The sequence below is a fragment of the Oncorhynchus masou genome, chromosome 21 (assembly GCF_036934945.1).
Source record: "Oncorhynchus masou masou isolate Uvic2021 chromosome 21, UVic_Omas_1.1, whole genome shotgun sequence".
Lineage (NCBI taxonomy): Eukaryota > Metazoa > Chordata > Actinopteri > Salmoniformes > Salmonidae > Oncorhynchus > Oncorhynchus masou.
In genome coordinates this window covers 5,458,096-5,474,841 of record NC_088232.1, presented here as the reverse complement: position 1 = coordinate 5,474,841, position 16,746 = coordinate 5,458,096, and the positions used below count along the sequence as shown (strand labels likewise).

Here is a 16,746-nt window from a genome sequence, read left to right as displayed (position 1 = left end):
TAGTAAAGTACAGACACCCCCAAAAATGACTTAAGTACTTCACACCACTGTTCATCAGAAACTAACTTCACCTGGGAGTTTAGTCCCCTCGGATAAATAAAAGCTACGCCATGAGAGCGTTCGTGGAAACGCGCGTTTCAAGTGTTTGCAGACGGGAGGGTATGTTATTGAAGAGTCTGAATGTAAAATGTTGCAACTGCGGTGGGCATCATATTCCCGACTTCCATGAGTGCCCTGTTAGGGTGAAAGAGGTTGAGGTGTCAAGGATCAGGGCTGTCCAGCAGATCTTCTATGTGGAGCTGGGGAGAGAGTCTAATGGGCCAGTGGAAATGGCAGTGGATGCACAACATTTACAACAGTAAATGTTCCTCGTCAGTCAAGAGATCTGGATACAGTTATTGTGTAGGTGGATTTTGTAACACTTATTGACACATTTATTAATTGTATTGTTCAAGTGTCCAATTAATCATTGTCTATGGCTGAAAAGTATTATAGGGGCATCAATATTTCATGGCAGAAGCACCGGCAAGGATACTGTCGTTGGGAGATGGCACGACCTCCCAGGCTCTTTTCTGAGCCTGTGTAGGGACCTGATTAGAATGTTTGATTTGAACAGAAAAGCAGGTTGATTTCGAAGTTAATGTTTTTTTGTCGTTTAACTTATCCACCCATACAGTAGGTGGCGGCATGCACTTCAAATTGTTGCGAAAGCCATTAAAACAGAGAGGAAGAATAAAAAATAATTCGTCAATATAAACGGAAGTTAACATTGACCCAATAACAGTCTTACATTTAGCGTTTTTATTGTTATTTAGACGTTTATTAACACCCTGGAACTCAATATGAATCCCTCGACTGCACAGCGTCACATATTTACACCTGGTAGTCTTTAATTCGCGTTGTCGACAGGACGATCTATGTTTTCTAGCTAGTTAGCTGCTAACGTTAGCTAACAATGGCTAACTGTATGGTTTTTCACACTCAAATAGCCTCCATCATGGAGGTGCTAGCGAATGCAGCTGTAGCAGAGATCTGTAAAATCGTTGACGACGACTATGCAGTGGTTCGTTTGGAAATAACTCAAAGCCATAAAGAGAACAGGGGATTGCGGAGGAAATTACAGCTGTTGGAATTGAAGATGGCACGGGAGCGCGTTCTCGCCAGTCGTCCCAGTAGTGTGAAACTCCTCGACCGATATAGAGGATTGGCAAGAGGTACATTTTGATGTTGCCGAGGCTGTCGCCCCATTCCTCTCTGCGCATGTGTTCAGATGTGTGACCCAGAATTGGATTTTGTTTAGTGTTTGGATAGTATGCAATATTTGCCCTGTTTACCTAGCCATCTTGCAAATGTTTTTTGTTGTTGTTTTTTTACAAAATATCATATTCTATATAATATTGTAACCAGATTATTGATTTACTGAATGTCGTGTTGTCAAACTCAATTAAAAATAATATGCATGGAACAATAAATAGTTGTAGAAGTTACAAGAAGTGTCACCTTCCATCCTAGACAGTTCCAATAGTGTACAATTGAGCATTGACAGTACCTAATTTAACCACTCATTTCCCCCAATCACACTTTCAGGCGAAGGACATCTCACTCGAGGCCACAGGAGCTTTGCGAAGCCAGCAGGACATAACACGTTTAGAGATGACCAACCAATCACTGTTGATGAGGGGAGTGGAACCTCAACCCAGCATGTTATCGTGATAGAGGTTAGTGTAACATAAGAAATTACAGTACATCAAATGTGGCCCGTTTATCTCAGAAAGGCTCCCCTCAGCTATTAATTTGCTTACATGTACATTCTTATATCTAACATATGGGAACTTGTGAAACTTAGATATTGTTATCCAATTAAACAAATTTACTGGTAATAATAACCTCTCCTTGTGTCAGTCTGCAGAGGCTGCAGTCACTGGGGTCAAGCTGGAGAGGTCTGAAGGAGAGGAGGACCCACGGCACAGCAGAGACATCCAGACTGGAGCGTCCCATGTAGCCATGGAGGACCTCACCGCCACCGCGCCCAGGACCCGACGCAGCATCACGGAGGTCAGTGGAACTCCGAACGCCGTCCTCAAGTCAAGAGACGGACACATAGACTTTAATTGTAACACAAAGACTTTTACACACAGGATCTGACCACAGGTCAGACCCAGAGGGGCTGGGGCGACTGGGCTGTCCTGTTCTCAGCTCAGATTATTTACTTTACGGTAACCCGAGCCCGAGGACTGTTAATTCCCATGGAGACTCAGGTGACGTGTTAGAGGCTGGCAGTGATCTGTCTTGTTCCTACACTACAGAGATGGACTCTGGCAACATATCCTTGGGTTTAGAGACACAGACTAATCTGTCTAGAGGAGACTGGAACCGCTACAGTAGTAGTGTGTACTATGAAGGGTGCCAAGATAAGAGGTTATAGTCATTGATGAAGTGACTGAAAGTGGAGGGTGATGCTCCTCCCACATGGAATGTGGATGAGACTGACTTAGGAGAAGGACACTCACAAGGTAGAGATTTCTTAGAGTACAGGGAAAGCTTAGACGCATCCAAATGTCGCGACCCACTCCCCTTAACACTCATTCAGGGATCGAGACCCAGTGTCCACGTTGATGGGGCCTTCCAATTCACATGGCTGCCGTGTCCTTTTTGATCAGCTATTGAACTCAAACAACAGGGTTAGAGCCCAGGCTCAGGGAGGGGGAGCAACATCAGGCAATAGTAAAGAGAAACGTTTCCTCTGTATAACAAAGGCTTCAGCTGCGCCCAGAAGGTTGAGATCCACCAGAGGGTCCACACAGGGGTGAAACCCTTCAGCTGTACCCAGTGTCATATGTCCTTCAGCCAGGCCTGCAACCTGAAGAGGCACCAGAGGGTCCACACAGGGGAGAAATCCTTCAGCTCTACCAAGTGTCAGATGAGGTTCACCCACTAGAACAAGCTAAAGATGCATCTGAAGGTCCACACAGGAAAAAGGCTGTTTGCCTGTTTGCGCTGCAGGAAGAGGTTCTCAGAGAGGAGATACCTCAGGATACACCAGCAGAAAACATTCCACTCTATAACATAGAAAGTAACCATTCCACTCAATAGCTTCTGACGTTTAGATCAAATCCTGCATTAAAGATTAATTTTCATTGTCATACAGAAAATATCCACAGTTGCATTTAGAATAGTGAGAGTAACATATTTCAGTGTTGAATATTCCTGGATAGAATATTGCATCCAGACATTGTGATATGTAAGGCATATATAAGCCTAAAAAGTATGTTACATATTGTGTTTGTACTGTGTAGGATATATGATGTTCATACAGATTGAGACATTTTAAATGTACATTTTAGTCATTTAGCAGGCACTCTTATCCACAGTGAATTACAGTTAATGCGTTCATTTTAAGAAAGCTGGGCTAAAGAACCACGTAACACAGTCGTAGCAAGTACATTTCCTTAAATAAAGTACTTAGCAGCAAAGTCAGTGCTAGTAGGAAGACTCATTCTTTTTTGGAAGGGACTCTGCTGTTCTAGCTTCAGGGGGAAGCTGGTTCCATCATTGGGGTGTCAGGACAGAGAAGAGCTTTGACTGGTCTGAGCAAGAGCTGACCACTCGTAAGGGTGGGGCAGTAAAGAGACCAGAGGTGGCAGAATGGAGTGCTTGGATTGGGGTGTAGGATTTGAGCATAGCCTGAAGGTAGGGAGGGGCAGTTCACTTTGCTGCTCTGTAGGCAACCATCATGGTCTTGTAGTGGATGCGAACTTCGACTGGAAGCCAGTGGAGTGTGCCGAGGAGCGGGGCGACATGGGAGAACTTGGCAGAGTGCAGCGTTCTAGATACGTTTCAGGGGTTTGATGGCACAGGAGGGGAGCCCATCCAACAGAGCACTTCAGAAGTCTAGACGGGAAATGACAACTGCGTGGATTAAGGCCTGCTCCGCTTCTTGTGTGAGTAAGGGTCGTACTCTACGGATGTTGTAGAGCATGAACCTTTGAGCGGGGTAGGTCTTCCCCGGGAGGAAGAGCTGTTCCATCTTGTCAAGGTTGAGCTTGAGGTGGTGGGCAGACATCCAAGCTGAGATGTCTGCCGGGTACGCAGGGATACGTGTGTATGTGTTGTTTTCATATGGTGTATTTAACATTTGTTAATGTTTAATAAACACTGACTTTGAGACTCTCTTTAGTTTACATCACATCTGATCTCACCCTATTCTGCATACATACAACAGCACTTTATAACTAATATATACTTACTAAATATATCTACACATACCCAGACACTAACAAACACCTACTGTACATGTCAAAATAGTTTCGTCAGGGTTTGTCTGACTTGACTTATGATAACTGACTTATATTTACCCACAACATCATATTTATGTCCACCATGATGGGTTTAAAAACCATCAAGTCCTTCTGAAACTACAGTATAGGACTCAAACATAGTGGGGATGGGTAAACACTCCTGAGCCATACTTGTGAACATTAGAAACCGTTTCCCTCATTAATTTACTTGCACGCAATAGTAGGCTTCATTGTAGCTGGTCCCATCAGATAACCTACACGTTAGTCCTATACGAAACTCACCAGAAGACAGTGATTATTTCCTGGAACAAGTTCTGCATCAGTTACTCTGTTTCTGTGTATTAGCCAATTAAACTAATTAATTTACTTACATGTGATAGTAGGTTATTGTTTATTTATTTAACTAGGCAAGTCCGTTAAGAAAAAAAATCTTATTTTACAATGACTGTCTACCCCAGCCAAACTCTCCCTTAACCTGCCCTGTGGGACTCCCGATCACTGCCGGTTGTGATACCGGGATCAGACCTGTAGTGACGCCTCTAGCCCTGAGATGCAGTGCCTTAGATCACTGTGCAACTCGGGAGACAAATTGTAGCTGGTCCCATCAGATAACCTTCCACACTTTAGTCCGATGCGAACCTCACCATGACAGTGATTATTTCCTGGAACAAGTTCTGCATCAGCCAATTATAAATGTTGACGTAGATTGAGGTGAACAAACACGAGCATTAGAGCGACCTTAAAGTCAAACACTCGGAGCCCAGAACAGGGCTCCGGGCAGCCGAGCGGAAATGGAGGAAAACTCGCCTCCCTGCGGACCTGGCATCCTTTCACTCCCTCCTCTCTACATTTTCCTCCTCTGTCTCTGCTGCTAAAGCCACTTTCTACCACTCTAAATTCCAAGCATCTGCCTCTAACCCTAGGAAGCTCTTTGCCACCTTCTCCTCCCTCCTGAATCCTCCCCCCCCTCCTCCCTCTCTGCAGATGACTTCGTCAACCATTTTGAAAAGAAGGTCGACGACATCCGATCCTCGTTTGCTAAGTCAAACGACACCGCTGGTTCTGCTCACACTGCCCTACCCTGTGCTCTGACCTCTTTCTCCCCTCTCTCTCCAGATGAAATCTCGCTTCTTGTGACGGCCGGCCGCCCAACAACCTGCCCGCTTGACCCTATCCCCTCCTCTCTTCTCCAGACCATTTCCGGAGACCTTCTCCCTTACCTCACCTCGCTCATCAACTCATCCCTGACCGCTGGCTACGTCGCTTCCGTCTTCAAGAGAGCGAGAGTTGCACCCCTTCTGAAAAAACCTACACTCGACCCCTCCGATGTCAACAACTACAGACCAGTATCCCTTCTTTCTTTTCTCTCCAAAACTCTTGAACGTGCCGTCCTTGGCCAGCTCTCCCGCTATCTCTCTCAGAATGACCTTCTTGATCCAAATCAGTCAGGTTTCAAGACTAGTCATTCAACTGAGACTGCTCTTCTCTGTATCACGGAGGCGCTCCGCACTGCTAAAGCTAACTCTCTCTCCTCTGCTCTCATCCTTCTAGACCTATCGGCTGCCTTCGATACTGTGAACCATCAGATCCTCCTCTCCACCCTCTCCGAGTTGGGCATCTCCGGCGCGGCCCACGCTTGGATTGCGTCCTACCTGACAGGTCGCTCCTACCAGGTGGCGTGGCGAGAATCTGTCTCCTCGCCACGCGCTCTCACCACTGGTGTCCCCCAGGGCTCTGTTCTAGGCCCTCTCCTATTCTCGCTATACACCAAGTCACTTGGCTCTGTCATAACCTCACATGGTCTCTCCTATCATTGCTATGCAGACGACACACAATTAATCTTCTCCTTTCCCCCTTCTGATGACCAGGTGGCGAATCGCATCTCTGCATGTCTGGCAGACATATCAGTGTGGATGACGGATCACCACCTCAAGCTGAACCTCGGCAAGACGGAGCTGCTCTTCCTCCCGGGGAAGGACTGCCCGTTCCATGATCTCGCCATCACGGTTGACAACTCCATTGTGTCCTCCTCCCAGAGCGCTAGGAACCTTGGCGTGATCCTGGACAACACCCTGTCGTTCTCAACTAACATCAAGGCGGTGGCCCGTTCCTGTAGGTTCATGCTCTACAACATCCGCAGAGTACGACCCTGCCTCACACAGGAAGCGGCGCAAGTCCTAATCCAGGCACTTGTCATCTCCCGTCTGGATTACTGCAACTCGCTGTTGGCTGGGCTCCCTGCCTGTGCCATTAAACCCCTACAACTCATCCAGAACGCCGCAGCCCGTCTGGTGTTCAACCTTCCCAAGTTCTCTCACGTCACCCCGCTCCTCCGCTCTCTCCACTGGCTTCCAGTTGAAGCTCGCATCCGCTACAAGACCATGGTGCTTGCCTACGGAGCTGTGAGGGGAACGGCACCGCAGTACCTCCAGGCTCTGATCAGGCCCTACACCCAAACAAGGGCACTGCGTTCATCCACCTCTGGCCTGCTCGCCTCCCTACCACTGAGGAAGTACAGTTCCCGCTCAGCCCAGTCAAAACTGTTCGCTGCTCTGGCCCCCCAATGGTGGAACAAACTCCCTCACGACGCCAGGACAGCGGAGTCAATCACCACCTTCCGGAGACACCTGAAACCCCACCTCTTCAAGGAATACCTAGGATAGGATAAAGTAATCCTTCTCACCCCCCCCCCCCCTTAAATGATTTAGATGCACTATTGTAAGTGGCTGTTCCACTGGATGTCAGAAGGTGAATTCACCAATTTGTAAGTCGCTCTGGATAAGAGCGTCTGCTAAATGACTTAAATGTAAATGTAATTATTATCCTACAGATGGCAGTATTGCAGTAACAGTGTTAGTTAGTTTTTTAAAGTTGATCACGAGTCCGGACTCAAACCCACGTTGGCGAGCATCCACACTCGAGGAAAGTTTATCGTTTATCTTCTAAAGCAGGGCAGGTCCTAGCTTTTGGGGGATTTGGTTGGGGGGCCCACCACCCCACGGCAAAACATTTTGTGCCCTTTGACGGCAGAGAGAATTTCAGTTTTAAAAGTTGCTGTATTTCTACACATTTTGCCATGGGGCTCAGGCCGCTTATGCCTTGGACCGGCCCTGTTCTACAATATACCTGTCAATCAACTAATCAACGCATCTTACTGCACGCTGTAGGCCTATTAATAAGGTGGTAACACAAGACCATTCACTGCTTTCAGGGTGTGTTCATAGAGACAACTGAAAGTAAGAAGCTAGATATTATGCTTACACTAATTGTGTGAAGAGGAAGTGCAGGCGAAACCCTGTAAATGAAGATTACAAATACATTTTATGAGTAGGTTCTGCTTCCTGTTGCTGACTGACACACAGGCTACTGGCACTGCTACATAAATCATTGTTGCTACTATAGGCTATATTACATAGAATTGAAGGCTTACATTTACAATGTTTTAGATGCATTTTTATAATCTACTTTTTCATATATGTGTTATTTCAGTCGAGGGCCCACAGTGGAGTGCTTTTTCCGTAAATGAAATCCTTGCCCCGAGGGGGATTCGAACTCTCAGCCATCGTACCTTGCCGTCTCTGGGCTTACTGTCTTAGTGGATTACACCACCAATTAGTGATGGCAGTAAGGGTAAATTACAACTATTTGACAGGACCACGAGCATCTTCAACCTTTTTTAAAACGATGAATGAATATTAACTTACATGTTGTACAACCTACATCTTTATTGCTGAACATTGTCTTACATTAGTACTAACAGCAAGTTGCCTTGTCAAGGATGCATCAATGCAAGATTGGCATATGTTGTTACAGACCAACGAAACTAAAGGCAACCTTGAATTTGTTGGTTTAAAATATCCCTTGTGTCCAGGGTTGACCTATTTTAAGAAATACAATTTGTTGGTGGATATAAAGTCTAAGATCTTTGATAGGCTGATGTGGAATTTTGTTCCAGGAAATAATCAGTCATCTGGTGAGGTTAGCATAGGGCTAACGTGTACCAGGTTATCTGATGGGACTCAGCTACAATGCAGCGTTCTATCACGTGCAAGTAAATTGACCATTTTAACTGGCTGATGCACATTTTGTGACAGAGCAACTGTTTGAATTTAATGTTAGTTTCTAATGTTCACAAGTATGGCTCATCCATCATTAAAGTGTGTTTATCTGTTTTTACGTACCTGGGGGAGTGTATATTTGTGTAATCTGTATTACAACTCTCTTCCAGGAGGAGGAGGGTCCAGAAGTGCTGCTGGTGAAGGAGGAGGGGTGTGAGGAGGGTCTGGGGAACCCAGAGGGGACCATGGTCATGGAGGACAACCAGACTACACCTCCTCCTGAACCCACAGAGGAACCAGCTGAGCAGCACAGGACCACACACAGTCTCACTGAGGTGAGCCTACTGTGAACCACTGTCTGAATGGTATTAGTTCGGGGCCTGTATCCACAAAGCTGATCTAAGATCAGTTTAGCCTTTTAGATCATATGGAAAGATCCTAGATCAGCACTCCTACTCTGAGACTCTTTGTGGATACGGGCCGAGGTCTTCATACATGTTGTCTTAAGTGTGGGACCATGCCTTTGATTTATCAAACCATTAAAGAGTGTCAAGTAATCAAATCAACTAACATGTTTGCATAGTACTCATAGCAATCCCTCATTACCCAATCAGAAGATGCTCCATAGCAGGGTGCTCATCAGATGTCTTGATCCAACATCCTCTCACTCTGTATCTCTTACAGTCAGTAGACATGGAGGATGGGAAGCCTGATCTGCTACTAGTCAAAGAGGAGACAATAGAAGATGGACCAGAGAGCATTGACCTGCTGAGTGGACTAAAGACGGGGGAGCAAGGTAAGAGAGACATACATATAACCTACATACAGTAATAGATAGGAATAGTGATGGCCTAACTATAACGTATTAACTTGACTCAAAAAAACTCCATATGTAGAGTTCTCTGCCATGTTCGTAAAGTCGAACCTCTTCCTGCAGGTGGTTGGCTGGAGGTTAACAGAGGAGACTGGGCGGACATCTTGGATTCCCAGAACCAGACTGGTGCAGCCAAGGGCCCAGGGGACAATGTCACTGAGCAGGACAGGACTAGAGGCAACATAGTGGAGGTCAGTGGATGGGACAGCGTCCTCAACTCTGGGCTAGGGAACAACACTGTTAAGCACAACCAGAAACAGACAGTGGAATACAAAACAACAACCAAACTTAGTCTCCATGACAGCAGACTGGCTGAGACCAGGGCGAGGTGTAGATTTGGTACGTGGCGAGAGAGAACAGACACAGACTCGGCTAGCGATGCTCCGTCCTGCTCCTATAGTTGTGATTCAGAGAGACTGATGGCGCCTCAGGTTAACCCCCTAACAGATGCTGCCTTCAGCCTGCCTTCTATAGGATCCATCAACTGGAACATGGACCCTGCAACAACACAGATGCTCCCTGGCCTTCATCCTTCTCACACTCTCATAATGTTAAACCAAACCTTAGACAATGCCAGTTCCTCAACACTAAATGGCTTCACAAGCCCATTGACAAATGACAGTAGTAGTAACGCTATGAGCAGATCCAGTAGTAAAGAGAAGCGCTTCCCGTGTTCATTCTGTGGGAAAGCCTTCAGTTTCCCCAAACAGGTGGAGATCCACCAGAGGATGCACACAGGGGAGAAACCATTTGGCTGCCACCTTTGCCGGGCTAGTTTCTCCCATTCGTCCAACCTGAAGAGGCACCAGAGAGTCCACACAGGGGAGAAACCCTACAGCTGTCCCCAGTGTGAGAAGAGGTTCTCACGCCAACACGATCTCAAGATGCACATGAAGGTCCACACTTGAGAGAGGCCGTTCAACTGCACGCACTGCAGAGAAAGGTTCTCAGAGAGGAGCAACCTCAGGATACACCAGCAGAAAATGCACATGACCCATGAATAGTGTATACCCACTGGGTACACCACGTCATTTCAACATATAGAACTGGTTAATATTTGGTACATACATTGATCAATGAGATTCCAATCTATTTTCACCTACCTAAAATGACAGCTAATAGTTTGTTGAATTCCCAATATGTTATCACAGATTTCAACCATCAAAAATGTTAACTAAATTCCAATGGAAAAATCTGTCAGATTTGTAAGTCGCTCTGGATAAGAGCGTCTGCCAAATGACTTAAATGTAAATGTAATTTTTTTGGTTTAGTTGACACTTGTGTTATCACTGAGCTTTCAACCATGGGAATACAATGTCAGATATTGTTATTTATACACAACTTAATGTGTTATGACTGTGATTGATCTAATAGCACTACCAAATGACCACTATTTTTGGACAACTTAAGATGTTGTCCACCTCTTTCAGCCAAGTGTGTAACATCCTAAGGTGTCTGATAATAGTGGTGGAAAATGTTGTATTATTTAGTCAGTACACATACCCCCCACGCCCTCGCAGCTCACCATTTAAAGCTAGTTAAGGAGGAAAATTATGCCTCTGCAGCCTGAATGGGGGACACTTTATGTACGAGCCGGTCCACAGGGGAAACGAGTGTATTACCGGGAATGCACATCAATCCTAGACAATAGTGCAGATCTAGCGGCCACTATAGGCTGGCTGTCCTGTAGTGGTGCAACTATAGTGGTGCAATTGCCATCATACTTGAGACACTGGCGATCTCATAAAACAACTATCTTAACTTGAAATTGTGCTGACTATTCGGATATCTCTCTTAGCAACCTAGATGTTGTTTCAGCAATAAGGCATGAGAGCCCGGGAATTATTGTGTGATAATTCCCAACTAAGGGCTGTTCTTATGACCAAGGTGAAGCGAAGGGCTGGGGAAACAGCCCTTAGGAGGGAGTCATCACACAATAATTCCCAGGTTCTCATGCCTCATTTCTTTCATAAAACATTTGTCAACATACACATACAGTTGAAGTTGGTATTTTACATACACTTAGGTTGGAGTCATTAAACCTTGTTTTTCAACCACTCCACAAATTTCTTGTTAACAAACTATAGTTTTGGCAAGTCGGATAGGACATCTACTTTGTGCATGACAAAGTAATTTTTCCAACAATTGTTTACAGACAGATTATTTCACTTACAATGAATTATATCACAATTCCAGTGGGTCAGAAGTTTACATACACTAAGTTGACTGCCTTTAAACAGCTTGGAAAATTCCAGAAAATGTCATGGCTTTAGAAGCTTCTGATAGGCTAATTGACATCATTTGAGTCGTCAATTGGAGGTGTACCTGTGGATGTATTTCAAGGCCTACCTTCAAACTCAGTGCCTCTTTGCTTGACATCATGGGGAAAATCAAAAGAAATCAGCCAAGACCTCAGAAAAAACTTTGGAGACCTCCACAAGTCTGGTTCATCCTTGGGAGATCAGCAAGGAAGAAGCCACTGCTCCAAAATTACCATAGAAAAGACAGACTACGGTTTGCAACTGAACATGGAGATAAAGATCGTAATTTTTGGAGAAATGTCCTCTGGTCTGATGAAATAGAACTGTTTGGTCATAATGACCATCGTTATGTTTGGAGGTTAAAGGGGAGGCTTGCTAGCCGAGGAACACCATCCCAACCGCGAAGCATGGCGGTGGCACCATCATATTGTTGGGGTGCTTTGCTGCAGGAGGGACTGGTGCACTTCACAAAATAGATGGCATCATGAGGCAGGAACATTATGTGGATATATTGAAGCAACATCTCAAGACATCAGTCAGGGGGTTAAAGCTTGGGAGGCAAATGGGTCTTCCAAATGGACAATGACCCCAAGCATACTTCCAAAGTTGTGGTAAAAAGAAGAAAGTCAAAGACCTCAGAAAAAAAGTCTGGTTCATCCTTGGGAGCAATTTCCAAACGCCTGAAGGTACAACGTTCATCTGTACAAACAATAGTACGCAAGTATAAATACCATGGGACCAAGCAGCCATCATACCGCTCAGGAAGTAGACGTGTTCTGTCTCCTTGAGATGAACTTACTTTAGTGCGAAAAGTGAAAAACAATCCCAGAACAACAGCAAAGGACCTTGTGAAGATGCTGGAGGAAATGGGTACAAAAGTATCTTTATCCACAGTAAAACGAGTCCTATATCGACATAACCTGAAAGCCCACTCAACAAAAAAAGAAGCAAATGCTCCAAAACCGCCATAAAAAAGCCAGACTACGGTTTGCAACTGCACATGGGGAGAAATGTCCTCTGGTCAAAAAAACAGAACTGTTTGGCCATAATGACCATCGTTATATTTGGACGAAAAAGGGGGATGCTTGCAAGCCGAAGAACACCATCCCAACTGTGAAGCATGGGGGTGGCAGAATCATGCTGTGGGGCTGCTTTGCTGCAGGAGGGACTGGTGCACTTCGCAAAATAGATGGCATGATGAGGCAGGAAAATTATGTGGATATATTGAAGTAACATCAAGACACTAGTCAGGAGGTTAAAGCTTGGTCGCAAATAGGTCTTCCAAATGGACAACGACCCCAATCATACTACCAAAGTTGATTCAAAATGGCGTAAGGACAACAAAGTCAAGGTATTGGTGTGTCCATCACAAAGCCCTTACCTCAATCCTATAGAAAATTTGTGGGCAGAACTGAAAAAGCGTGTGTGAGCAAGGAGGCCTACAAACCTGACTTGGTTACACCAGCTCTGTCAGGAGGAATGGGCTAAAATTCACCCAACTTATTGTGGGAAGCTTGTGGAAGGCTACCCAAAACGTTAGACCCAAATTAAACAATTTAAAGGCAATGCTACCGAATACTAATTGAGTGTATGGAAATTTCTGACCCATTGGGAATGTGATGAAAGAAATAAAAGCTGAAATAAATCACTCTAATATTGTGACATTTCACATTCTTAAAATAAAGTGGTGATTGTAACTGACCTAAGACAGGGAATTTTTACTAGTAATAGTCAATGATGAATATCAAGCTAAGTAGGGCTGAGCTTGTAGATAGATCAACTCTCTAGTAGTAGGTGCTGCCCAGACTATTGTTTAAAAATGTTTTTTTTTTATAGTGGATATTACGTTGAAGATGTCTTCGTTTCAAAGGTAAAAATAAAAACAATTATACATTCACGACTTGTTTCAAATCCAATGTATTTTCCACGTAGATTCCATGTCACAATACTTTGACAAATTATGTTGAAACCACATTGAATTAACCAATTTGTGCCCAATGGGTAGTGATGTGTAATATAGTACTAGTTAGTTTTCTTGTCGTTCATTCTGTTGGTGTTGGATGTAGCTGGGAACTGGATGAACAGAGGAAAGAATGAGTATATTGAGTCAGAGTAGATGTGATGTCTGTCACTTTTCATCACTTTAGCATTTTTACACTTTGTCCCTTTATAGGTGTTTTAGACAATCATAGTGCCTTAATTCATGTTTATTTGACATGAAGCTGTGTGTAATATTGAACCTTTTCCAAAGTATTCTCAAATTCATTTGATCAAAGCGAGGGTACCATGGTGAGAAGTTATTCTACTTGTCATGTATCGTTTTATGCAATCATTAAAAATGATTCTAATGCCATTTTGTTTAAAAGAAATACTAAATTGAGTAACTTGGTTATTTTGTATCATTTGCAGACTGTTTGAACTCATGTCTGTCTGTCTCTGTATATTACTCAGCAAAAAAAGAAACATCCCTTTTCAGGACCCTGTCTTTCAAAGATAATTCATAAAAATACAAATAACTTCACAGATCTTAATTGTAAAGGGTATAAACACTGTTTCCCATGCTTGTTCAATGAACCATAAACAATTAATGAACATGCACCTGTGGAACGGTCGTTAAGACACTAACAGCTTACAGACCGTAGGCAATTTAAGGTCACAGTTCTGAAAACTTAGGACACTAAAGAGGCCTTCCTACTGACTCTGAAAAACACAAAAAGAAAGATGCCCAGGGTCCCTGCTCATCTACGTGAACGTGCCTTAGGCATGCTGCAAGGAGGCATGAGGATTGCAGATGTGGCCTGGGTAATAAATTGCAATGTCCGTATTGTGAGACGCCTAAGACAGCGCTACAGGGAGACAGGATGGACAGCTGATCGCCCTCGCAGACCACGTGTAACAACACCTGCACTGGATCAGCACATCCGAATATCACACCTGCGGGACAGGTACAGGATGTCAACAACAACTGCCCGAGTTACACCGGGAACACACAATCCCTCCATCAGTGCTCAGACTGTCCGCAATAGGCTGAGCGAGGCTGGACTGAGGCAGGTAAGGCAGGTCCTCACCAGCCCTCACCGGTAACAACGCCGCCTATGGGCACAAACCCACCGTAGCTGGACCTGACAGTACTGGCAAAAAGTGCTCTTCACTGACGAATCGCGGTTTTGTCTCACCAGGGGTGATGGCCGTATTCGCGTTTATCGTCGAAGGAATGAGCGTTACACCGAGGCCTGTACTCTGGAGCGATTTGGAGGGAGGGTCCATCATGGTCTGGGGCGGTGTGTCACAGCATCATCGGACTGAGCTTGTTATCATTGAAGGCAATCTCAATGCTGTACGTTACAGGGAAGACATCCTCCTCCCTCGTGGTACCCTTCCTGCGAGCTTATCCTGATATGACCCTCCAGCATGACATTTACATTTAAGTCATTTAGCAGACGCTCTTATCCAGAGCGAATTACAAATTGGCATGACAATGCCACCAGCCATACTGCTCGTTCTGTGTGTGATTTCCTACAAGACAGGAATGTCAGTGTTCTGCCATGGCCAGCAAAGAGCCCGGATCTCAATCCCATTGAGCATGTCTCGGACCTGTCTTGGATCAGAGGGTGAAGGCTAGGGCCACCCCCCCCCCCAGAAATGTCTGGGAACTTGCAGGTGCCTTGGTGGAAGAGTGGGGTAACATCTCACAGCAAGAACAGGCAAATCTGGTGCAGTCCATGAGGAGATGCACTGCAGTACTTAATGCAGCTGGTGGCCAGACCAGATACTGACTTTTACTTTTTATTTTGACCCCCCCACCCTTTGTTCAGGGACACATTATTCCATATTAGTTAGTCACATGTTTGTGGAACTTGTTCAGTTTATGTCTGTTAAATCTTATGTTCATACAAATTTTTACACATGTTAAGTTTGCTGACAATAAACGCAGTTGACCTTGATAGGACGTTTTTTTTTGCTGAGTTATTTATATTTATATAATAAACTCCCAATAGCTCCATATTATTAGGTTCTTAAATCGCAGTGTTAGAGATGGGCTTGACTGTGGTTAACATTTTGTATCTTGCCATGTTTGTGTGGACAGGAAAGAGTTTCTTGTATAAACCTTTTTATATGCTCTTCTGAACCATCTTTGTTTACAGTCTCCAGTTCACGAGGACCTACTGATATCTGATGTTACTGGCAGGAGAGACTGGACCTATGAAGCGGCTGGTCACAAACCCTGGCACCAGATCAGGACCATGGATCAGGAACCGTTGCTCTTCCTTTCCGAGTCAGAACCAGGACCCAACCGCGAGGGACAGAGACTCCACTACGTAGAACACAAGCAGTGGACAGGTGGACTAAGCCACCCCAGTCCTGATGGTCATCAGAGAGATGGAGCTGATAGAGAGAGACCCTCCTGTTCCTATGATGCAAACACCACAGTATCCATGATGAACAGAGCAGGTCACCCTGGGCTTCAGCCTTCACAGAGAGTGGTGGGAGACTACCACCAAGGGGGTCTATCAGCAAATCTGTCTTCTCCTTCAGGGTCTCATCTAATGCCTAGTGACTGGGTTCATAGGAGACCTGGGTCTGGCCTTCCTCAGTTAACTCATGGTTACCCCACGAATACAGACAGGGTCATGATGGGCGTTCACCACGAGAGGTTCCTAGCCTATAACACAGCACACAATACCAACAACACACAAACAATGACTAGAGGTCAAGGAGGGAGCTCAAAGACTAACCACCTGAGTGTGGTGGATCCTGCTTCTCCCTCCTCTGGTGTCAATGCGTCACAATGTGGGAAGTCGAGCATTACGACTGACGCCGACAAGCCGTACGCCTGCCCCACATGTGGAAAACGCTTCGCTCATGCGTACTATGTGAAGACTCATCAAACCGTTCACACCAAGGACAAGCCCTTCAAGTGCAAACTATGTTACAAGAGCTTCTCCTTCCTGACGAGCCTCATCAGACATAGGAGTGTCCACAACGGGGAGAAATTGTAGCAGTGTGGCTTGAGATGTACGCAGGGGATATCCGGGAATTATTTTTAACTATAATATTTTAGCTAATCATTTGAAGTGTCTTGGGGTAATTAACCACATACCCCTGATTAATCCTTTGTTAACTTGTCATTTAAAACAGGCTTGTGTAAATCTGTTTTTATAGAGACTGTAAACCTAGGCTAGTTCAAGCACAACTGAATAGTTACCTTACTTAGACGTAATAAAGTCATTATTTTCAACTCTATTCTTGCTAAC

At 44.9% G+C, this 16,746-nt stretch overlaps 1 protein-coding gene across 2 annotated transcripts; it reads left to right on the top strand.

Moving 5' to 3' along the window:
* The first annotated feature begins 173 nt into the window (after positions 1–173).
* Positions 174–16,735, top strand: LOC135507614 (zinc finger and BTB domain-containing protein 43-like). 2 transcript variants are annotated; one of them, XM_064927168.1, is made up of 7 exons: positions 174–402; positions 1,588–1,718; positions 1,903–2,055; positions 8,527–8,691; positions 9,041–9,152; positions 9,294–9,421; positions 15,637–16,735. In XM_064927168.1, exons 1-7 carry the CDS (start codon positions 363–365, stop codon positions 16,489–16,491), a joined length of 1,584 nt encoding a protein of 527 aa, XP_064783240.1. In that variant the 5' UTR covers positions 174–362; the 3' UTR covers positions 16,492–16,735. The 2 variants fall into 2 exon arrangements, with proteins under 2 accessions (XP_064783240.1, XP_064783239.1); XM_064927167.1 differs by lacking the exon at positions 174–402 and adding an exon at positions 733–1,214.
* Positions 16,736–16,746: the final 11 nt, after the last annotated feature.